The sequence below is a fragment of the Scyliorhinus canicula genome, chromosome 14 (assembly GCF_902713615.1).
Source record: "Scyliorhinus canicula chromosome 14, sScyCan1.1, whole genome shotgun sequence".
In the NCBI taxonomy this organism is placed as follows: Eukaryota; Metazoa; Chordata; class Chondrichthyes; order Carcharhiniformes; family Scyliorhinidae; genus Scyliorhinus; species Scyliorhinus canicula.
In genome coordinates, this window is record NC_052159.1 from 99,238,565 (window position 1) to 99,260,939 (window position 22,375).

General features: G+C 46.5%; 1 protein-coding gene across 2 annotated transcripts in view; it reads left to right on the forward strand.

The window, feature by feature from the left end:
- cfap300 (cilia and flagella associated protein 300) overlaps positions 1-22,375 on the forward strand; it is a 41,462-nt gene that overhangs the window by 10,314 nt on the left and 8,773 nt on the right. For both annotated transcript variants that reach the window (XM_038818577.1, XM_038818576.1), the window contains exons 4-5: positions 1,585-1,751; positions 7,708-7,880. In XM_038818577.1, coding sequence (XP_038674505.1) covers positions 1,585-1,751; positions 7,708-7,880 — 340 coding nt within the window. The remainder of the gene's footprint in view (positions 1-1,584; positions 1,752-7,707; positions 7,881-22,375) is intronic.

Here is a 22,375-nt window from a genome sequence, read left to right on the forward strand (position 1 = left end):
TGAAAGACTAAACTATTCCATTTATATAGCTCATCAATTCTGAAGTCGAAAAGTGAAGTTCCAAAGTCCCCTCATTGAGGTATCCAATTGATGCATAAATGGTTCCATTTTCTGTTTGTATTACTGTACCTGAGAATTCATTCCACATAGTGACGATTCTATCCACCCCGGCAGAATCACCCCGGAGGGGGGGGGGGCTCAGTAATGGTATGAAAATTTATTCAAAAATGTACTCAAATTCATTAAAAGTGTGAATCTCATGACGTCGCCAGCGGGGTGCGGGGAAAATTGGGAAACTCAGGGCGCGATTCTCCGCTCCCCACGCCGGGTGGGAGAATCGCGGGAGGGCCCCCCGACAAATTTCACGCCCCCCTGGTGCCCCCAGCGATTCTCTCCCACCCCCCCACTCGGAAGAATTGCCGCTCGCCGTTTTTCACGGCGAACGCCGATTCTCCGACCCGGATGGGCCGAGCGGCCTGCCGTTCGCAGCTGTTTCACGACGGCGGCAAACACACCTGGTCGCTGCCTTCGTGAAACGGGATTGAGAAACCCGTTTGGGGCTCGTAGGTGGCCTAGCAAGGAAAGAGCACCACGACTGTGCTCGGGAGGGGACAGTCCAAATCGGACGCACTATTTCCCCTCCGCCGCCCCGCAAGATCAAGCCGCCACGTCTTGCGGGGCGGCTGAGGGGAAAGACGGCCACCGCGCATGCGCGGGTTCGTGCCATCAGCGTCATGACGTCAGCCGCGCATGCGTGGGTTGGAGCCGGCCAACCTGCGCATGTGCGGCTGACATCATTAGGCGCGCCAGCCACGTCATTCTTGGCACGACGCCCCCGTGGCCGAGAGTTACGGAGCACCGCTCCTAGCCCCGCCGGGAGGGGAGAATAGGGGGCAAGGAGCGGCCTCCGAGGCCGTCGTGAACTCGGCCGAGTTCACGACGGCCCTCCCGATTTTTCCCCGGGAGCGGAGAATTCCGCCCTCCATCTCTGGAGAAAATCGCGTTTCCTGATTTTCTACAGACTTTCTGCCTTAGTCACCATTCTCTCTGATAGCAAACGTGGGCTGAAAATCGCCCTCCACATGTCAGTTGTGGAATATATACAACAATGCTCTACTGAGCGGTATAATTATTGCTTGGCGCAACATGTGCACATCCTGGCAAAACCTCTCTTAATTAAGCACAAGGAACTTGCCAGCCATTTGTATTTACATTTATTTTTTCACCACTTCTTTATTTTCTTCTGCAACAAATATGCTTCCACCCCTCCTCCAGCTGAATATGTCCAAGCTTATGTGGTGTCCTGCCTCTGGCAGAACTGCACATTAAACATGAGATGTGTCTACTGTGGAGTGTGCCAGCTCTGATGGTACAGTCCAAATTGGAAATTTACTGAATGCAAATGTAGATGTGAGTCTGCATACATTGCTTCATGATGCAGTGTGCTGGAGCATCAGTGAAGCTCTTTACGTTACTTAAGGGTGGAGCAATTGTTAATTATGAAATCAAATAAATAACAATGTGCATTCTATGTAAACATGGGAAATTTATTTATGATATATATCTTTAATTCTGTCTTGGTAGGAACAGAAGTCAAGAAAGTAGAGGCTGAAGAGGTTCCCTGTAATCAACTTTCGATGTTATTCTTTGACTGTTTTTACACTGAAGGGATCGTGCGAGAAACGGGACATATCGCCAAATGTTTGGATGAATTTTATGAGGATTTTATTATTTCTGATCAGCTTCGACAGGTAAGACATTCATAGAAAAGAAAATGCCATTTTGTGTTGATGGCATCAACGTAACAAAAATCATTGAATCATAGAATTTACAGTGCAGAAAGAGGCCATTTGGCCCATCAAGTCTGCACCGGCCCTTGGAAATAGCTTCCTGCTTAAGCCCATACCTCCACCCTATCCCCGTAACCCAGTAACCCCACCTAACAATTTTGGAGATTAATGGCAATTTAGAATGGCCAATCCAACTAACCTGCACATCTTTGCACTGCGAGGAAACCGGAACACCCGGAGGAAACCCACGCAGACACAAAGAAACCGTGCAGACTCCGCACAGACTGACCCAAGCCGAGAATTGAACAGAGGTCCCTGGCGCTATGAAGCAACATTGCTAACCACTGTGCTACCGTGCCGCCCCCAAGTGAATGTGTTGCCTGTGTGACAAACAAAATAGTGCTGGTTTTAGTCCCAGTACTTGAACTTGCCTAATGCAGCTGAGATGAGCCTTTACCTCTTAGCTTGGCCTTATTGCAAAAGCAGTGCATTCGTCAAGTGAGAGGAAGTATCAATTTTATTGATTTTAAAGAAGCATGATTAATTGAATCCCATACTATAGTATTATTAATTATTTCTAGCAGTTACATAATTATGCAACTTATAGTGCTTACTCTGTTTCTCTATCTCCCTTTCCTCTTGTCACTCTTTAAAACCAAATCTCTTTGACCAGTTTTTTGATCATCTCCCCTTATGTGGTCTTATGTGGTTTGGTGTGGCTCATTTAAAGTGTTTCACTATATTAAAGTCGTTGAGCGGAATTTTCCCATATTTTTTCAGAGTGTCGGATCTGACTAAAAACTGGAGTATGGCTCTCCACTCTGAAAAAGAAAATTCAGGGGCGCAGTTTGCTCTGCTGAGGCAGGACCTTAGATAGCCAGCGAGATCTTTTTAAAGAACGTCCCGGTCAGCACAGAAAATAAACTCCACCCTGCCCCCTCTTACTGATGCATCCACAAGCATCGGGGGCATACCCCCATCCTGTCCCCCCACCATCCACAAGCATCGGAATCAGGGCCCTCATTCCCCCACCAGCCCCACAACCATAAACCCCATCCCCAGTGGGGCTCCCCAGAGGGTATACCCCTGGCACTGCTTCCTGGCATAGGTTGGCACTGGCAGGCCCTGTGCTATGGGTCAGTGCCAAGGCATGTCCCTCTCTCCTGCTGGGGGCTATACTTACCTTTGCACCCTCAGGGAAAACCCCTTGACTGATTCATGTTTTCCCAAACCTGTTGTAAACCTTGTTGATATGACATCACGTTGGCGAGGTTTAACTAGTCATTGAGGGCGGGAATCGTATGGTGTGTGGGGCACGGTAATGAGATGAAAATGTATGCAAATCTATTATAATAGGGTTCTTGCCCTTAGTGAACGTGAATCTTGCATATCACTGGCGAAGGGTGTGGCAAATCAGAAAACAAGATCTTGCTGGCCAGTTCTCACGTGATTTTACACCTTCGTAACAATCCTCGCTGACGGCGGACACAGGTGCACAATCACTCCATTATATGTATAGAAAATGGTTCTGTTATTACTGTTTTGACAGAGAGGAGGATAATGTTTGATAAGACCCTGTGGTGGGCACTAGGACCATGAAGCTTGATTACCCTGTGCCTGTCAGAAGTGATGCAGGCAACAAGCAAACTTAGTGCTGCTGTTCACCTCCAGGATTGTGGTCAGCAGCCCAATGCTAAAAACATTGGAGAGCGCCTGCACGCATAGCAGGGGCCCCGGCTTCAGGCGCGGCAACCGAAGTGCAACCAAAACCTGAAGAGCAAATAATGAAAGACAGTGGCTGCAACGTAAGGAACATGGCCTCCTCAAAGCCGCAAAAATTATAGGCAGCCTGGGATTCTATGAACTGATTTAATGATCGATTACATGGGACTGTTGCAAGAAGCCTCCTTCACACCAAATCCCCAATGGAAAAAGCATGGGACTGTTGCAAGAAGCCTCCTTCACACCAAATCCCCAATGGAAAAAGCAAGGACACCCATGTAGAGAGATTATTTCCAGGGGCCCCTGCCTTATCTGGATAGGAGAAGTCCCTCTTTATACTCTTTTGAGCAAACAAGAATCAGATTAACTAATTGAAAGTCTCTTAAACAGGCACTGTAACAAATACAAACGTTTAAAGGAAACTTATTAAATCAAAATGATCTTTTGGTTGGAGATAAAGTGCCCACTGATTGCCAAAGCCATCAAGTGTACTTGCAGGCACTGCTTGCTTGCTTTCCAGGTACACCTGGACTGACAATGCATTTGTGGTGCCCACTAGTCACGGATGGCCTCAAATGTACCAGTAGGCACTCAAGGTCCACTCCAGGGCCGTCAGACCACAAACATAGCAATGGAAGAGGGACAGACAGGTCATACAACACCATTTACCATCTGCTGCCAGGACGTGTTAATGACCACCCTGACCAGGCCCAGGAGCTGGCTTACAAAGAGTCCTCTTCCCTCTTTGCCCACTCCACATCAGGTAACCAAAGATCTGGGGCTGGATTCTCTGCCCCGCCGCATTTCTATTTTACCCCGCCGGCGGGATGTTCCGTTAGGCCGGCTGGTCAATGGGGTTTCCCATTGTGGGGCAGCCCCACGCCGTTCGGAAAGCCCGGGGCTGCCGGAAAAACGGAGCATACTCGCTGGTGGGCGATCCAGCCCCAGGTGTGTGGAACTGAAGTGCAACCATAGGTTGAGGAATAACCCATTCAAATAATTACAGTGCTAACAACTGTGCCACCATGCCGCCTTAGGGGCTAGTTTAGATCACTGAGCTAAATCACTGGCTTTTAAAGCAGGCCAGCAGCACGGTTCGATTCCCGTACCAGCCTCCCCGGACAGGCGCGGGAATGTGGTGACTCGGGGCTTTTCACAGTAACTTCATTGAAGCCTACTCGTGACAATAAGCGATTTTCATTTCATTTCATTTCATTAGGGCGCTGAGGACCTGGGTTTGATCCGGCCCCGGGCCACTGTCCATGTGGAGTTTGCACATTCTCCCTGTGTCTGCATGGGTCTCACCCCCACAACCCAAAGATGTGCAGTATAATTGGATTGACCATGCTAAATTGCCCCTCAGTTGAAAAAAAAAAGAATTGGATACTCTAAATTTAAAAATAAATAAATGAGGAATAAATAACTAAAGAGGCTGCAGCTTTGGATACATTGTGTGCAGCAACCCCAAAGCCAGGTGCCAAAGGGAAAGAGGGAGAGCCCTGCACTGGAGTCCTCACCTACTGCCAGCCAGCAGGACAGAATGCCACGGCATGTCTGTATGGTCGAAGATAGCCATATAGAAATCGTTCTGCGCCAAATGAAAAAGCATGGAGTGAATTTCTGCAAGACAGTTCAAATTATGAGGCAGTGGCTCCCAAGGGAGGTGTCGGAACATGGCCCTATGTGAAATTCCATCGGAATGGGGACCGTGGAAGGCGGTGGGGGGGGGGGGGGGGGGGGGGGTGGATTCTGAGGAAAAAGCCACAGACTAACTTGGGTTCAGAGTGGAGTGTCTGTTTGACAACAGCCCAATCTGTGTGTGTTACAAAAGGACTTTGTGCTAAGGAGATCATTAATTCAAATGTACTGTGTCATCTGTGTTAATCTTAAAACCTGTGAGTAATTGTTAACCTAAGGGGGAAGTAAAGGATTATTGTATTTTGATCTATCTTTTCATGTTTAAGAATTTTTTTTTCTTGTAAAAACAAATTAGTGGCTCTGTTCCTCCACGTTTGATTTTTTTTTAAAGTAAAAGTTACGGTGTTTTGAGCCAGGGTTCCACCCTGGGATCTTCCCGTTCAGTTATACCATCAACTGGGATCGTAAGAATTGTTTGATTCATACACTTGCCATTAATGCATTATGCCTGCTGATATTATTAACTGGGATGTGCCAATCACAGATATTCGCACTGTTTGGATTATTTTTTTAAAAGACAAATTATTACAACATGCTACAGGTGGTGTTTTTCTCAAGGAGGGTTTTAAGGAGAGCTTTTTAGGACTTCCAGAGAGGCAGACAGGAGTGTGTTAGAAGCAGGAAAATTGGAGATCAGATGCAAGCTAGAGGTTCACTGCGATATTCTGCATCTCTTTCTTGTCTGGCTATTGAATCACATAAACTATCAACAAACTATTAAGAAATCCTTAAATATCCAGTATTTCCGGTGGAGATGGCAGAACCTCACAGGGCAGTGGCTGTTTATAGGCAGACAATCCTTCAGGAAATGGATGAACAAAAAACAAAGAACAGTACGGCACAGGAACAAGCCCTTCGGCCCTCCAAGCCTGTGCCGATCACATGTCCTATCTAGACCAACCGCCTGTATCCTTCCATACCCCATCTGTTCCTGCGTCTATCTAGACAAGTCTTAATGATCACTAACTTATCTGCCTCAACCACCTCACTTGGCAGTGCATTTCTGGCCACCACCACCCTCTGTGTTAAAAAAAAACTTCCCCGCACATCTCCACTGAACCTATCTTGTACCCCCTTGTAATTGTCATTTCCGCCCTGGGAAAAGCCTCCAATTGTTCATCCTATCTATACCCCTCATAATTTTATAAACTTCTATCAGGTCGCCCCTCAGCCTCTGTCTTTCTAGGGAGAACAATCCCAGTTTATTCAATCTCTCCACATAGCTAATACCCTCCACACCAGGCAACCTCCTGGTAAACTTTTTTTGTATCCTTTTCGCAATTATGATGAAAGCAACAGAAATCACCTCATGCATTCTTTTCTCTAATAATATTGCTCATTGAAGTTGACAATGGGAAGCTCCATTGAGCAACTGAAGAGGAAAACACAGGACCATGAGGCATGGATAAAGGAGCAGAGGATCAACCATAAGGCAAATTATTACTATTCAGAAAGTAGCCAATGCTGAACAGCAGAACTGGCCTTAAAAAAAGTACTTGATTTGTGGAGTGTCATTAAATGTCTCTATTATGATTAGTTACTAGATTTTTAAAGCTACTTTTTAGATAATATTTTTTCAAATGTGTTTTCTCATATTTCAGCTTCTACCTTCACCCCATATGTATGTCCTAATCTTCATTTAGCTCTGTGTGAAAGTTTGAGTAAGTAATTTGATTTGGTGATTTCCATTTTCCGGGTATCTGTCTGTGAGAATTCTTTAATGTAATTGGTTGCTTGAAGAACCTGATGACATCTGTATAACTCCACGCTGAGAATTCCCTGTAAAGAATGCTATAATCCGCTGCACAGACAAATAAATTAAAATTCTCACCACATAGATTGGTAGTTCTTGCAGTGTGGCTTTCTTTGAGGTCAGTGGCAAGTGCCCTTATTTCACTGCCAACAGCAAAATCCAGGTCAATGAACTTTACACACTCACGATGCAAGTAATGTATTTTTCCTACTACGCAAATAATTTGATCATCAATAATGTAATCTACATTGATAGATAGCTGGATTTTCATGAATTACACTGTATTATGTCTGCCCGAGATTTGTTTTACCTTAACAATGCTATTATTTTATTGTCCAACAGGATCATGCTGTTTTATATTCTGTTACAAGAAAAATTGATTCTATCCTAAAAATGTGTGATTCCAAATCAATGTAATTGATTATTTAACAACATCTTTGGAATTACAGCAACATGTAGCTTTTATCTCATGATAGTGGAACATTTAAGAAGCATTGTCTAGTTTGACATTGAACAAGTGAGCCAACTCTTTAAAGAAACAAGGAGCCAAAATCAAATACTGTATTTTATATCGTGAAGTGACGGAGAAAGATGACGCAAAAAATAGAAAAATACTGTTGAGAAATGTGCTGAATAATGTCATGTGTTCACCATTAATCATATGGGCAGATGAGTGAGATTTTATTTATTAATTTTCCTTTTAGTTAACCAATTCTATGCTAAAGTGTACCATACTTACTTTAGGTGTTACTGTTGGAAGAATCTGATAAATATCAAATATTCAGTAATACAGAGCGTGAGGAATTTGTCTTCCGCATCTTCAAACATCTCTGCTTGGGTGGAGTCCTCTGTCAGTTTGAAGATACAGTTGATCCTTACCTGGAAACCACCAAGGCCATATACAAGGAATTAGTCAGGTGTGTATAATGTGTTCTCAGATTATTTTCTTTTAATACAACAGTAGGAAGACCTCCGGTTGCTTATGTTTTATTTGTTATGGGGATGTGTATTTCACTAGCTGGGCAGCATTTATTGCCCATCCCTAATTGCCCTTGAATTGAGTGGTTTATTAAGCCATTTGTCACAACACCCAAAGCTAGTGCGCGGTCAATTCCAGCCCCACTTGACCCGGGTCAACACAGATGAGATTAGATGTCATTTTAAATATCCACAGTTTTGGTTGAGTTAAATTGACTACAGTCATCAGGTTTGTAACTAAAGTGATCTGAACTGCCCTGAAGTCCTTTGGGATATGACAGGCTCATGCTAATGTATCACCAGCTCCTTTACTTCTTTCGTGCTCACCATACAAGGGCCTAAATACTTTTTTTTCAGATGAGGTAGACTGAGTAGCTGCTTTGCAGAACACCGTCAGTCCATCCGGAAGCAAGACCCAGACCTTTCTGCCGCTTGCCATTTTGTCTCCCTGTCCTGCTTTCATGCCCACATGTCTGTCCTTATTCTGCTGCAATATTTCAATGAAGCCCAGCACAAACTGGAGGAACAGCACCCCATCTTCCGATTTAAGCACATTACTGCTTATCGGACTTGGCATTGAGTTCAACAACTTCTGAATGTATACTCCCTCCTCCACTTTCAACCCATTTTTATTTCTATTAATTCATTTTCATTTCTTCTATCCATTCGTTTTCCCCTCACCGTGGTCCTCCCACCCCGCCCCATTTGAGCCATCTGTTCCTAGTTGCCCTTTGATACACTGCTTACCTTTGATCTGCCATTACCACATGCTGACCTCTTAATGTGACACTATCAGCACCCCTCTTAGCCTTCATCACCTATATTTATATTCCTTTTGCCTTTCTGTCTGTAGCATCTTTGTCAACCTCCACCTATTGCTGAACCTCTATCCAGCCCCAGTGGGTCATGCCCCATCCCCACTACGGTATAAATCTGACCCCATTTACAGTTCTCTAGCTTTGACGAGAAGACGTCCAGACCCGAAAAGGTGTCTCCCTTCTCTCCCCACAGATGCTGTCAGACCTGCTGAGATTGTCCAGTATTTTCTGTTTTCATTTCACATTCCCGCATCTGCAGTAATTTGCTTTTATCCAGTGATTTGAGTGGTGTGGGCAGTGCGTGGGGAGGCCAGCGAACCATGTCCACATGTTTTAGGCATGTCCGAAGCTGAACAGGTTCTGGCAGGGGTTTGTGGATGTGATGTCCGAGGTGCTGAGGGTGACGGTGACCCGGAGTCCAGAAGTGGCGATATGTGTGTGGGAAGACCGAATTCAGGGGGCGAGAGAGGCTGACATTTTGGCCTTTGCCTCCCTGGTAACCCAGAAACAAATTTTGCTGGAATGGAGGGATTCTGGGCCCCAGCAGGGGCTGGTTTAGCTCACCAGGCTAAATCGCTGGCTTTTAAAGCAGACCAAGCAGGCCAGCAGCACGGTTCGATTCTCGTACCAGCCTCCCCGAACAGGCGCCGGAATGTGGCGACTAGGGGTTTTTCACAGTAACTTCATTTTGTCCTACTTGTGACAATAAGCTATTATTATTATATTATTATTTACAAAGTTGTAACTGAAGACTCCAATAAACTGGAGGAGTGGACCTTGAGCAATTTAAAGTAATCAGAAGGTCTTTAATTTTTGTTACAAAACACACTCCCACTTTTTTATTTTATAGGTTATACATCTGAATAAATTCTTCTGTTGCAAATTTGTACATTATTAAAATCTCTTCAGCCTATCGGTTATATATTGGCAATTAACGCTTCAGAAAAATTCTGTTTCTGGTTATTTGTAATCACGGTTTATTTTTATTTGAAGAAGAGATGGTGGGTGTTGGAAGATATGGTTGCAGCAATGATGAAAGTAAACCTGATATTGAGGTTCAGTGAATGAAAGGGAAAATCTAATTTATAATTAATTCACTGCATCTCACTAGAGTTTTGCATATCATATGCACAACTGTAAATATTTCAAAAATAAAAGGTAATTAAAAGTTTTTTACTTTTTTCATGTTGTTACATTACTAACAAAGCTTACCAGGATATAATACAGTATTGGAAAGTGCTTTGCAACAATGACAAAGTGGGAAGTGTAGCTAAATGCATTTTGTTCTGTTCCCTATTTATAAATTCTATTGTGTATTAAGTTCAATATTGAAAACTCATTGTAAGTTCCTTCAATAGCTCATAATCTTGCAGGAAGCATTGCAATCGGCATGATCATGGGGTATATGTGGTGTGTACTTGCAATCACATACGTATTACAAAGGTTATGGCCAAATTGTGGAAACAGCTGCGAAATGGGTGCTGTGCTAATAAGCCACGTCTGTTTGAAAATTTGGATTTAGTGCCCGGTTTTGCTGATTACCAACATTTAAACTCACTTGAAGGTGCCCAGCCAGGTATCTGTAGGTTTAAACTCAAGTGCTGATCAGATCCAATTTTTGTTGAGCAGTATATGTGTTGACTGTGTTGGATTTGCTCTGCTTGTGGACAGGACATACCTGGGCACTTTACCACATTGCTGGGTCGATGCCAGCAAAGCTAGGTACAGTTAATTCTGGAGCACAAGTTTTCAGTACTATTGCTGGAATGTTATCAGGGCAGTATCCAGTCCTTTTAGCCATTTCTTGATATCACATGGAGTGAATCAAATTGGCTGAAAACTGGCATCTGTGAAGCTGGGGAGGTGGAGAACACCAAGATGGTTCATCCATTTGGCACTTCTGGCTGAAGATTGTTGCAAATACTTCAACATTATTTTTTGCATTGATGTGCTGGGCACCCCCATCATTAAGGACGAGGATATTTGTAGAGCCTCCTGCAGTTTGTTGTTTAATTGTCCACCAAAGTTCACAACTGGATGTGGCAGGATTGCATGGCTTATATCTGATCCATTGGTTGTGGGGTTGCTTAGCTCTGTCTTTTGCATGTGGTTGCTGTATCTTCACCAGGTTGTTCGGAAGGAGGACATTGCAGCATCAACAGGGTTGGGTTTGCCATTGTTGTTTCTGGTGCCTAGGCCAATACAGATGTTCCAATTTTTTTTTGGATTTCTAGCAGTTTGATACAACCGAGTGGCCATTTCAGTTCATAAGATATAGGAACAGAATTTAGGCCATTTAAACCATTGAAAGAGCTCTGATGAGGGGCGGGTGGAGATTGCTGTGGTGACAGATGGGGTGGGGAGCTCCTGATGTCCAGGGTGGTGGTGGGGTTGGGGGGGGGGGGGGGGGGGGGGGGGAACAGTGGGACGTAGGAGGGCCTGTCTCTCAACTTTGAGATCAGAATGCCCTTTAAAAATGGAGTCTTGATCTCCGCGGAGCCGGGCCTGCCAGCATATTTAGGCCTCGCCCCTCAAGAATGATGCCACAAATCACGCCCCCTGCTTTTTTGACACTTTGTCATTTTGGGGGAAATTTCCTTGGCCTCTGGATTACTCTGGACATTGCCACTAAACAGCCACTTGAGGACCTTATCTCACGCGGCCTCAATTTTAAGGCTGGTGGGAGTGTGCGTGGATAAGGTGGTAAAGTGACATTAAACCTTTTCCCCATCTCGGGCGGGAATGGTGGAGGAGGCCTCACACTGAAGGCTGCCCATGTTGGGGTGCCACCCCAAGGACATTGGACCTCCGATATATATTTTTTAAACCATTGAAGTGAAGCAACTAGCAACAGATCGATAGATTCGACAGATCAATAAATCAGCAGATTATCAGAAGGTCAAATTTTGCTGGCATAGGAACCGGTAACGTTTTGCTTTGCGCAAGTGAAGGAGACACAGCCGGACTGAGACACATCCAGAGTGGGAATTTGGAACTTGGTAATTTGGGGCAGTGGGGTAATTCAGTGCTGAGTGGCAGAAGGTGCTTTTTCCCTACTGTTTTGTTCTCTTTCTTTCTTTTGGCCTGTAACTTTTAATCTACAGAGAGAGCATCTGAGAATCTGGGAAGGTAAGTGATTTTTATTCACTTTTATTTTTATTACCTTTTCAAATTGTGTTGGGGGGGAGGGGGGGAACTGAAGTGACATCACAGTAAAGCTGTGACCTGATTGGCTGGTTGGGAATCTACACTAAATTTAAAAATTTAGCACTGTTAAACTAATTAAACATAATTACTAAATTATTATTTAGAGGGGTATCTAAGCCAGAGATCGGAGAGTACTGTATTTAGCTTCCACATTTATAGTAGAAATCTCGTAGTAGAAAACATATAGTTAACTAACTTTTGAAAAAAAAATTTTTTTTAATTTAATTTACTAATTAATTGATGCAATGTCAATTAGAGGGGTGCAGTGCTCTGACTGTGAGATGTGGCAGGTGTAGGAGGCTTCCAGCGTCCCGGATGACTTCATCTGCAGAAAGTGCACCCAACTAGAGCTCCTCCCAGACTGCATGGTTTGGTTGGAGCAGCAGTTGGATGCACTTAGGAGCATGCAGGTGGCGGAAAGCATCATAGATGGCAGTTATATAAATTTGGTCACACCCAAGGTGCAGGCAGCGAAATGGGTGACCACCAGAAGGGGCAGGGAGTCAGTGCAGGAATCCCCTGTGGTTGTCCCCCTCTCGAACAGGTATACCCCTTTGGATACTGTCGGCGGGGGATAGCCTATCAGGGGAAAACAGCAGCAGCCAGAGCAGTGGCACCATGGCTGGCTCTGATGTTCAGCAGTGAGGGTCAAAGAGCAATAGTCATAGGGGACTCTATAATCAGGGGCACAGATAGGCGCTGCTGTGAACGTGAAAGAGACTCCAGGATGGTATGTTGCCTCCCTGGTGCCAGGGTCCAGGATGTCTCCGAACGGGTAGCAGGGATCCTGAAGGGGGAGGGCAAACAGGCAGAGGTTGTCCTACATATTGGTACTAACGACATAGGCAGGAAGGGGCATGAGGTCCTGCAGCAGGAGTTCAGGGAGCTCGGTAGAAAGTTAAAAGACTGGACCTCTTGGGTTGTAATCTCAGGATTACTCCCTGTGCCACGTGCCAGTGAGGCTAGAAATAGGAAGATAGAGCAGCTAAACATGTGGCTAAACAGCTGGTGTGGGAGGGAGGGTTTCCGTTATCTGGACCACTGGGAGCTCTTCCGGGGCAGGTGTGACCTGTATAAGAAGGACAGGTTGCACCTAAACTGGAGAGGCATAAATATCCTGGCCGCGAGGTTTGCTAGTGTCACACGGGAGGGTTTAAACTAGTATGGCAGGGGGGTGGGTACCAGAGCAATAGGTTAGAAGGTGACAGCATTGAGGGAGAAACAGGGAATAGGACCAGTATGGCTCTGAGGAAGAGTAGACAGGGAGATGTTGCTGAAAACAGCGGGTCTAGTGGCCTGAAGTGCATATGTTTTAATGCAAGAAGTATTACGGGTAAGGCAGATGAACTTAGAGCTTGGATTAGTACTTGGAACTTGGATGTTGTTGCCACTACAGAGACCTGGTTGAGGGAAGGACAGGATTGGCAGCTAAACGTGCCAGGATTTAGATGTTTCAGGCGGGATAGAGGGGGATGTAAAAGGGGTGGAGGAGTTGCGCTATTGGTTAGGGAGAATATCACAGCTGCACTACGGGAGGACACCTCGGAGGGCAGCGAGGCTGTATGGGTAGAGATCAGGAATATGAAGGGTGCAGTCACAATGTTGGGGGTTTACTACAGGCCTCCCAACAGCCAACGAGAGATAGAGGAGCAGATAGGTAGACAGATTTTGGAAACGAGTAAAAACAACAGGCTTGTTGTGATGGGAGACTTCAACTTCCCCAATATTGACTGGGACTCACTTAGTGCTAGGGGCTTAGATGGGGCAGAGTTTGTAAGGAGCATCCAGGAGGGCTTCTTAAAACAATATGTAGACAGTCCAACTAGGGAAGGGGCTGTACTGGGCCTGGTATTGGGGAATGAGCCAGGCCAGGTGGTAGAAGTTTCAGTAGGGGAGCATTTCGGGAACAGTGACCACAATTCAGTAAGTTTTAAAGTGCTGGTGGACAAGGATAAGAGTGGTCCTAGGGTGAATGTGCTAAATTGGGGGAAGGCTAATTATAACAATATTAGGCGGGAACTGAAGAACCCAGATTGGGGGCGGATGTTTGAGGGCTAATCAACATCTGACATGTGGAAGGCTTTCAAATGTCAGTTGAAAGGAATTCAGGACCGGCATGTTCCTGTGCAGAAGAAGGATAAATACGGCAAATTTCGGGAACCTTGGATAACAAGAGATATTGTAGGCCTCGTCAAAAGAAAAAGGAGGCATTTGTCAGGCCTAGAAGGCTGGGAGCAGACAAAGCCTGTGTGGCATATAAGGAAAGTAGGAAGGAACTTAAGCAAGGAGTCAGGCGGGCTAGAAGAGGCCACAAAAAGTCATTGGCAAATAGGGTTAAGGAAAATCCCAAGGCTTTTTACACGTACATGAATGACCAATGATGCCTGTACACCACCCTAATGGGCAGCCGGATCTTCAGGGTGTGTGGTCACCGACTGCACATGGGGTGGCCGGTTCTGGATACAGAACTTGCCCTAGTAGTGCTGGTGCTACACGATGCAGCCTGATGCCGGAGAAGGCGGCAGCAGCAACATCTGCAAATCCTCAAGGTAGCAGCCCATGTGCTGGACTCCACCCCACACCTGGCCGCCTATCAGGCCACGGAGGGACCCAGAGGGGGAGTCCCGCGACTGCCCAGGCTGTACAAGCCTGTCGCTGGTCCTTTGAACAAATGACGGACAGCGCTTGCCACAGTAGGCTCCGCCGCAACAAGGAGGCGGTGCAGCACCTATGCCATATCCTCGCGGACTTGTCACCACATGGAGGAGGGGGACACCCGCTCCTAGTGGTCATCAAGGTCACTGCAGCCCTGAATGTTTACATCACTGGATCATTCCAGGGCTCAAGCGGGGACCTGTGTGGTATCTCACAGGCCACAGCCCACAGGTACAACCGCGAATGCCCTGTATGGCCAGGCGGAAGACTACATTATCTTTGGCATGGACCAAGCCCAGCAAGATCCCTAGGAAACGGGTTTCTTTGCCATCGCCGGGCTGTCCTAGATGTCAAGCATGTAGCCCTGCGCTCACTGGGCCATCTTGGGGTGCCTTATGTTAGCAGAAAGGGGCTCCACCCCCTGAACATACAACTCGTCTGCGACCACCAGATGAAGATAATGCACGTGTGTGCACGCGTTCCGGGGAGTGTGCACAGCAGCTACATCCTGGAGCAGTCTATCATCCCTGCCCTGTTCGAGGTGCACCCCAGGATGGTCGGCTGGCTCTTGTGGGATAAGACATATCCTGAGAACCTGGCTAATGATGACAGTACGGAGGATGCAGACTGAAGTGGAGACCCACTACATCGAGGCCCATGCAGCCACCCGGGGTGTCATTGAGCGGTGCATCAGACTCCTCAAGGTGCCGTTCCGATGCCTCAACCGCTCCAGTGGTGCACTCCAGTACACCGCCCAGAGAGTCGCCCACAACCTGGTACAGCAGCTGGGCAATGAGCTGGAGGTTGGTGACGAGGAACATGAGGCCACCCTGAGGAAGAGGACTCGGATGAACCACCAGATGAGCAGGAGTTGGAGGAAGACGCCGGGAAGGAACCGGACAGACAACATCGGGGAGGGTCTGACAAACCCAGAGGGCCAGTGAGGCTGTCATACTCACCCGCTTCACCTAGAACATGGCCTGGTCCATCATCGCAACCTTACCCAGCCACCACCTGCATTTCCCACCCTCCCTGGGTATTGCCGCATCACTTCAGAGTGCTGGGGCTGTGTTGGCACTGTCAACGGGTCACTGTCAAGGGCAGGGGGGTGATAAACTGGGTGCTGGTGCTGCTCAATCTATGTCCTAGTCTGACACCTGCCTGTCTGCTGACTGCTCGCTCACGCCCGAGGCGATGCATTGCGGAAGAAAGTGACAGAGGCTTCCTCCTGATTGCGCACAAGGGTGTTTATTGTTCAATGCAGGTCCCCACTCTCCCAATGGTGCTGCCCTACCCAACCCCACAAACCCCCACCCTCCACACCCCTCTTCCCCAGTGCCCTCCATGATCCTCGATATGCTTGGTTCTCCTAGCTCTACCACTAGTCTAGATGTCTCCTGAGGATGCACATCTGAGGTGGGGGCAGCCAGCTGCTGGCCTCGTCATATGGCCTTCGATGCCCCAGGCAGGCATCCTCTTGGGGGCTCTGGGTCCAGAGAACCCAGGCTCACCTGGTGATGGCACATGCACAGCCGTGCCGCCTTGTCCTGTGTGCTGACCCCGGGACGCGGCCTCATCAGAGGGGTGAAACTCTGGAGAACTGGTGGCCACCTTTACAGCCCCATGGCATGGGTCCAGGTTGGGACTCAGCATCGCCCTCCTTTGAAGGGAGGGTTGGGAAGAAGGGGAAGTGGGTTGAAGGAGTGTTGGGGGTTGCTGGGGAGTTGGAGGGGTGGATGCTCCCTTGGGGGGTGGGGGGAACATTGGTGTCTACTCACTCTTGCTGCCCGGTGTAGGTTGTTGACCTTCTTCCGGCACTGGAGGCCAGTCCTCTTGGTCACATTGCCTGAACTGACTGCTGCCACCACCTCATCCCAGGCAGCACTGGCTGCCTTGTGTCTGATCCTCTGGGTCCCCCAGGGAACAAGACATCCGTCCACCGCATCCAGGAGCCTCCCCAGGTCAGTACCCCGAATCTAACGGCTGGTCCTGGCGACACCATTATTGCGAGCTGGCTGGGGTTGGCCAAGCAAGTGCAGTTTAAGTGCTGCTCGACCTTGTTTAGCGGGGGGGGGGGGGGCTGGCAAGTGCGGTCCCTGCGAATCAGCTGGCGAGCCATCATTTGGGGTGCAAAGCCCGTGAGGCCTCGTTAAGTGGACCAATTAACGTTGAATAGCATTGCCGGCCTTGCTGGGCCGAGCGCCAGGAAACACACGGCGGTAATTCCCACTCGCTAGTACAGTTAACATTTTTTCCAGAGAATCGCACCCATTATTTCTGTCATGTTAGAAGGGGCTGGTTTAGCACAGTGGGCTAAACCGCTGGCTTGTAATGCAGAATAAGATCAGCAGTTTGGGTTCAATTCCCGTACCGGCCTCGATGAACAGGTGCCGGAATGTGGCGACTAGGGGCTTTTCACAGTGACTTTGTTGAAGCCTACTTGTGACAATAAGTTATTATTATTATATTATTATTTTGCTTGGGTTTCCCCACTTGACATTTAAGACAGATGGAGTCAGACTAATGGACATCTCAAAGTGACTGGCTGTGCATGTACAGCCTCCTCGGGCTAACTAAATTTTGATCTCTTCCTCTTGGGGTTGCACCAGTTCCTGAAATCCAGTTGCAAATTATTTTAAATAACGTGAAACAGACATGTTAACATTTTTAAATATCGATAATCATTATTTTTGTAACTGCTAAAGAAACTTTAACACCAGTTCCAACTGACCTGCAAGAACTGGCTTTTGGTAGAATGGAGTATGTGGTGATTTATTACTGGACTTTTCCACTATAAGGAGACCTTTGTCATTTGCTTAGAATTGCTTGTGGTTTAAATAATACAGTGCTTTCCATAGTGGTAAAGTCCTATTGATGTTTAATTCTGGGCAGAGAGGGGGACCCCAACCCCTGGCACTGTCCTAAATCTGCCTGCACCTTCCCTCTGATTCCACTCCATCCTATTATTTTCAACACCTCATTTCGGTGCACATGACTTTGTCTCATTCCCACTACATTCTATTGACCAGCCATGTCTTTTGCCATTGCTCCTACTGGTTTTCAATGCGCAGAATACACTTGTCTTTCCCCACTTCCTTATCCCATTCTGACCACAAGCACCTGATCATTTTCCTCCTCACCAATTCACACTTTCTGCTGCTACCTCTTGTTCTTTTAACACCAAACATCCATTCCTTACTTTCCCATCACTGCATTAATGATTTAGTAACCTGTATCACCATGCTACTCCCTCTATATGCCAGTGCACGTTACTCCTAAATTTCTCTCCAGTTTCATGTTCCCAGACCTGACATTTCACTATCAGTTCTACAGAAATGCTGACAAGTCCTGTGAACCACCTCTTCGTTTTGCAATGCCATTATATTCAGCTGAATGCTTCCAGACCCTGACCTTCCAGTACTCCAGCATTTTATAATCCCTTCCCAGTACTCTTGAAATTCAAATGTTGTAATCCAGCCCCAGCCTTCCAGCAGTGTCACTGTTTTATGCTTTGGCATAAACCAACAGCTGAGTTTGAATTAAATGCTTTAAGAATAGCAGATACTGCCATTTGATTTAGCTGGATACAAGTTGGAATTGTTCAACCAACAATATGAAACATAAAGAAATAAGATGAACATAGATAAGTATACAATGAATCTGAGAAACCTTGTGTAATTATCATAACTACTCACAATACCAATCATAATTATAATAACTAATATATAACTAATCACAAAAGCATGCATACATCACTAAGCTGGACAGTTTTATGTCTCTGCATGAGTCACAGTTCTAATGCCATTGTTTTTATATGCAGGTTCTACCAATAACTTCAGATTTGTTTAACCCCACGCAATGCTTGGTACTTTTGAAGTCTAGTTAAGGTCAACGCTAATTGTATCTTGCCTTTGTATTTTTACATCAATATCTGCCTGAAAAGAATAATTCAGGGTTCTGATATTTTTGAGCTACAGCATGGAATATAAGAGCAGGGAGGCTAGGCTAGAATTGTACGACACACTAGTTAGAGCACAGCTGGAGTACTATCTGCAGTTCTGGTCACTGCATTACAGGAAGCATGTGATCATTTCAAAGAAAACTTTAACAACGAGGAATGATTTAATACGCTGGAGTTGTTTTCTTTGGAACAGAGGAGGTTGAGTGGACATTTCATTGAGGTGTAATGAACTATGATAGGCCTAGCTAGAGTGATAGAACCCATTTCCCTCAACAGTGAGATCAATGTCAGTGAGTATTAATTTAAAGGAATTGCTTTAAAAGTAATGGATGTTGGGGAGAAATTTTTTCGTCTCAAGGGTGATATGGGGTGTGGAACTCGATGAAAGGATGGTATAGGCAGAAATCCTAGTTGCATTTACAAAATGTGGGGAGGTGGAGGCATAATTGTCTGTGCGGAGTCTGCACATTCTCCCAGTGTCTGCGTGGGTTTCCTCCGGGTGCTCCGGCTTCCTCCCACAAGTCCTGAAAGATGTGCTGTTGGGTAGTTTGGACATTCTGAATTCTCCCTCAGTGTACCCGAACAGGTGCCAGAGTGTGGCGACTGGAGGATTTTCACAGAAACTTCATTGCAGTGTTAATGTAAGCCTACTTGTGACACTAATAAAGATCATAATTATAATGGTATTGTTAGTGGACTAGTAAACTAGACAGAGACCAAGAGTAATGCTCTGAGGATCCAGGTTCAAATCCCACCACTGCAAATGGTGAAATTTGAATTCAGTAAAAGTCTGGAATTAAAAGTCTAGTGATGTCCAAGAACCCATTTTGTTCACTAATGTCCTTTAGGGAACAAAATCTTCTGCCATCTTTACCTGGGATGGCCTACATGTGACTCCAGATCCACAATAACGTTGTTGACTGTTAACTGCAATTGGGGCAATTAGGGTTGGGCAATAAATGCTGGTCCTGCCTGTGGTACAAATTTGAATCTACAAGAGGCATGACCAAGTGATAAAAAATTGCATTAGGTTGTCCAGCTATTTTTCAGATTCCACAGATATAATGGCCAGAATTTTACACTCTTCCCCATACCCTCGGTGGATTCTGTGGCGGGGGCGTGAAATTGCATGGATGGGATTCCGTCCAGGTTCACGCATACCCCAACCTGGTTGCGATTTCACGCTGGGGAAGGCAGTGCCTCAGATACAAAGCCTATCCTTCCCCAATTAAGGCCCTTTTCCCACCCAGCCTCAATTTTTAGACTGGCAGGCGGATTGCATTTCCGGAGGGAAGGCCAGAAATAAACGACGTTTGATTCCAGAAAAGAGTGGGCGGGCATCTCCATCAGAATCTCTCTTCTGACTGGGTGTCATGTGAGAGTACCTTTCAGAAATGCGGGTTTATAAATTACCTTTAGGAAATGGGTGTTCATCAGTGATGTCAGAGTGTGGGTGGGGCTGGGCTATCTGTCTGCTTTTATGTTAATTTGGTGATTTCAAAGTGATAACTGCTCTCAGTAGAGAAGTTAAACCTGATGTCTTTCTGTAAAAGGGTTCTTTTTTGTCTTATGGATGTTGCAAGGAAAGATTAAGAGTTACTTATAGAGTACTGCATTGTTTGGGGGATATATTGGTGTTGATAGTTGTTAAGATGTTCACTGTGGGTTTATAAAATGTTACCTGGTTTCATAAATAAACATTGTTTTAATTTAAAAGTACTGTAGATCTCTATTGCATCACACCTGTAAAGTAGGCCCGTGTGTTCTCCATAACCACAATCTGTTAAAAGGTGTGGGTCAGGTGAACTCCATGATACACTTTGGGGTTCTCTAAACCCTGGCCCACAACACTGGGGCACCCTTGCCTAAAGGCCAGGAGACCTCCAGACCACCCTCCCGCCCCCGGGTGTTCCCTACCGTCGCCACCCTTGGATCACTCCACTTACCTGTTCTCAGGGTCCCAGGATTTAGTTCCTGGCAACTCCCTGCAGCGCCTCTTCCGGCCACTGCAGTGCTGTGCCTGGTGCGACTGGAAAGTTGTTGGTCAATCAGATTGACCAGCAGCTCTCCAAGGCAGAATTTCCTCCCAAATGAGGACAAAAATCCTGTCTTATGCCACTTAACGCTCATTAAAGCATAATATGACATCAGGGCTGCTGAAGTTGGCCGGTTTTCCCGATGGTGGGCATCCTAAAAGTTCAGGCCAAAGCTTAACACAATAAATTAATTATGATTCAATAACATGTTTTTTTCACAGCAATAACAAAACTGCATTTGGTTCACTAATCAGGACTTGAACACAAAAATCTAGTTGTCAGTCCAGTGCAGTACTGAGGGGTTGCTGAACTGTTAAAGGTGTCATCTTTTGGGTCAGATATTAAATCGAGATGTCATCTGCCTTCTGGATGGATGTAAAAGATCCACGGCACTATTTTAAAGAAGAGTAGGGCATTATCTCCGATGTCCTGCCCAATATTTATCCCCAAATCTACACACGAAAATAGATGATCTGGTTGTTATTATATTGCTGAAGTAGGATTTTGCTGTGTGCAAGTTGGCTGCTGTGTTTTCTACATTACAACAGTGACGGCACTTGAGAAATAATCCATGAGCTGTTAACTGCTTTGCAATGTCCAATGGTTATGAGAGGAACTATATAAATACAAGTTATGTAACATGCCAACATCACCACCTAACATATGGTGGCATTGTATGCCAGAAACCTACTTTGATTAGTTTATTCATACTAGGCCACTATTCTAATTTTGTATTGCCAAATATATTTTTGTAACCTATTGACATTAGCATAAAGGCAAACATAACCGATTAAAATATCGGGCACGATTCTGTGGCTGTGTTGCGCTCAAGCGAGAGCACAACATGGCCAGTAGATCCTGGGTGAAGTCTCACTCAGACCTCCCAGCAGCCTTCGCTCCTCACCAGACCAATCCAACTCCCGCGAGGCGCAGAATCGGATACTCGGCCCAGAAGAGTCCGGGCTTGAGAGGGGCCATGCCCATGAAAGGTGGAGGGGAGGGGGGGTTTGAAGGGTGGCGGTGTGCAGGGCAGGTAAGAACATTGAACATAGAACATACAGTGTAGAAGGAGGCCATTCTGCCCATCGAGTCTGCACCGACCCACCCAAGCCCCCACTTCCTCCCCATCCTCGTAACCCAATAACCCCTTTGGTCTAACCTTTTTGGTCACTAAGGGCAATTTATCATGGCCAATCCACCTAACCTGCACGTCTTTGGACGGTGGGAGGAAACCGGAACACCTGGAGGAAACCCACGCAGACACAGGGAAAACGTGCAGACTCCGCACAGACAGTGACCCAGTGGGGAATCAAACCTGGGACCCTGGCACTGTGAAGCCACAGTGCTATCCATGTGTGCTACCGTGCTGCCCTATGCTACCATGTTGCCCAAGGGGAGATAAGAGGGGCCTCTGGGAGGGTGGGGGGGGTTGATGAGTGGGGGCACTCTGTAAGGAGGGGGTGGCTGAAGAGGGCCCCCCCCCCCCAGCGACCCCATAATGAGGTGTCCTCACTTGGGGGAGGGGGGGGGGGGGTTGGTGTGGGGTAGTGCTCATGTGCGTGGAGCATGATATTGCCCACGGGCGGAGGTGGACCCACATGTTCACTTTGGGCACCCTTTCAAAATGCCGGCCCGATCTCCGAGTTCAGCTCCCCTGTACTGATAAAAAATTGTGGGCTAAAGCAGTGAGAAACTCTCCATGGCCCAAAAAAGTGACTAAATGTCATTGGATAGCGGTGGGGAACTCACTGACAGCC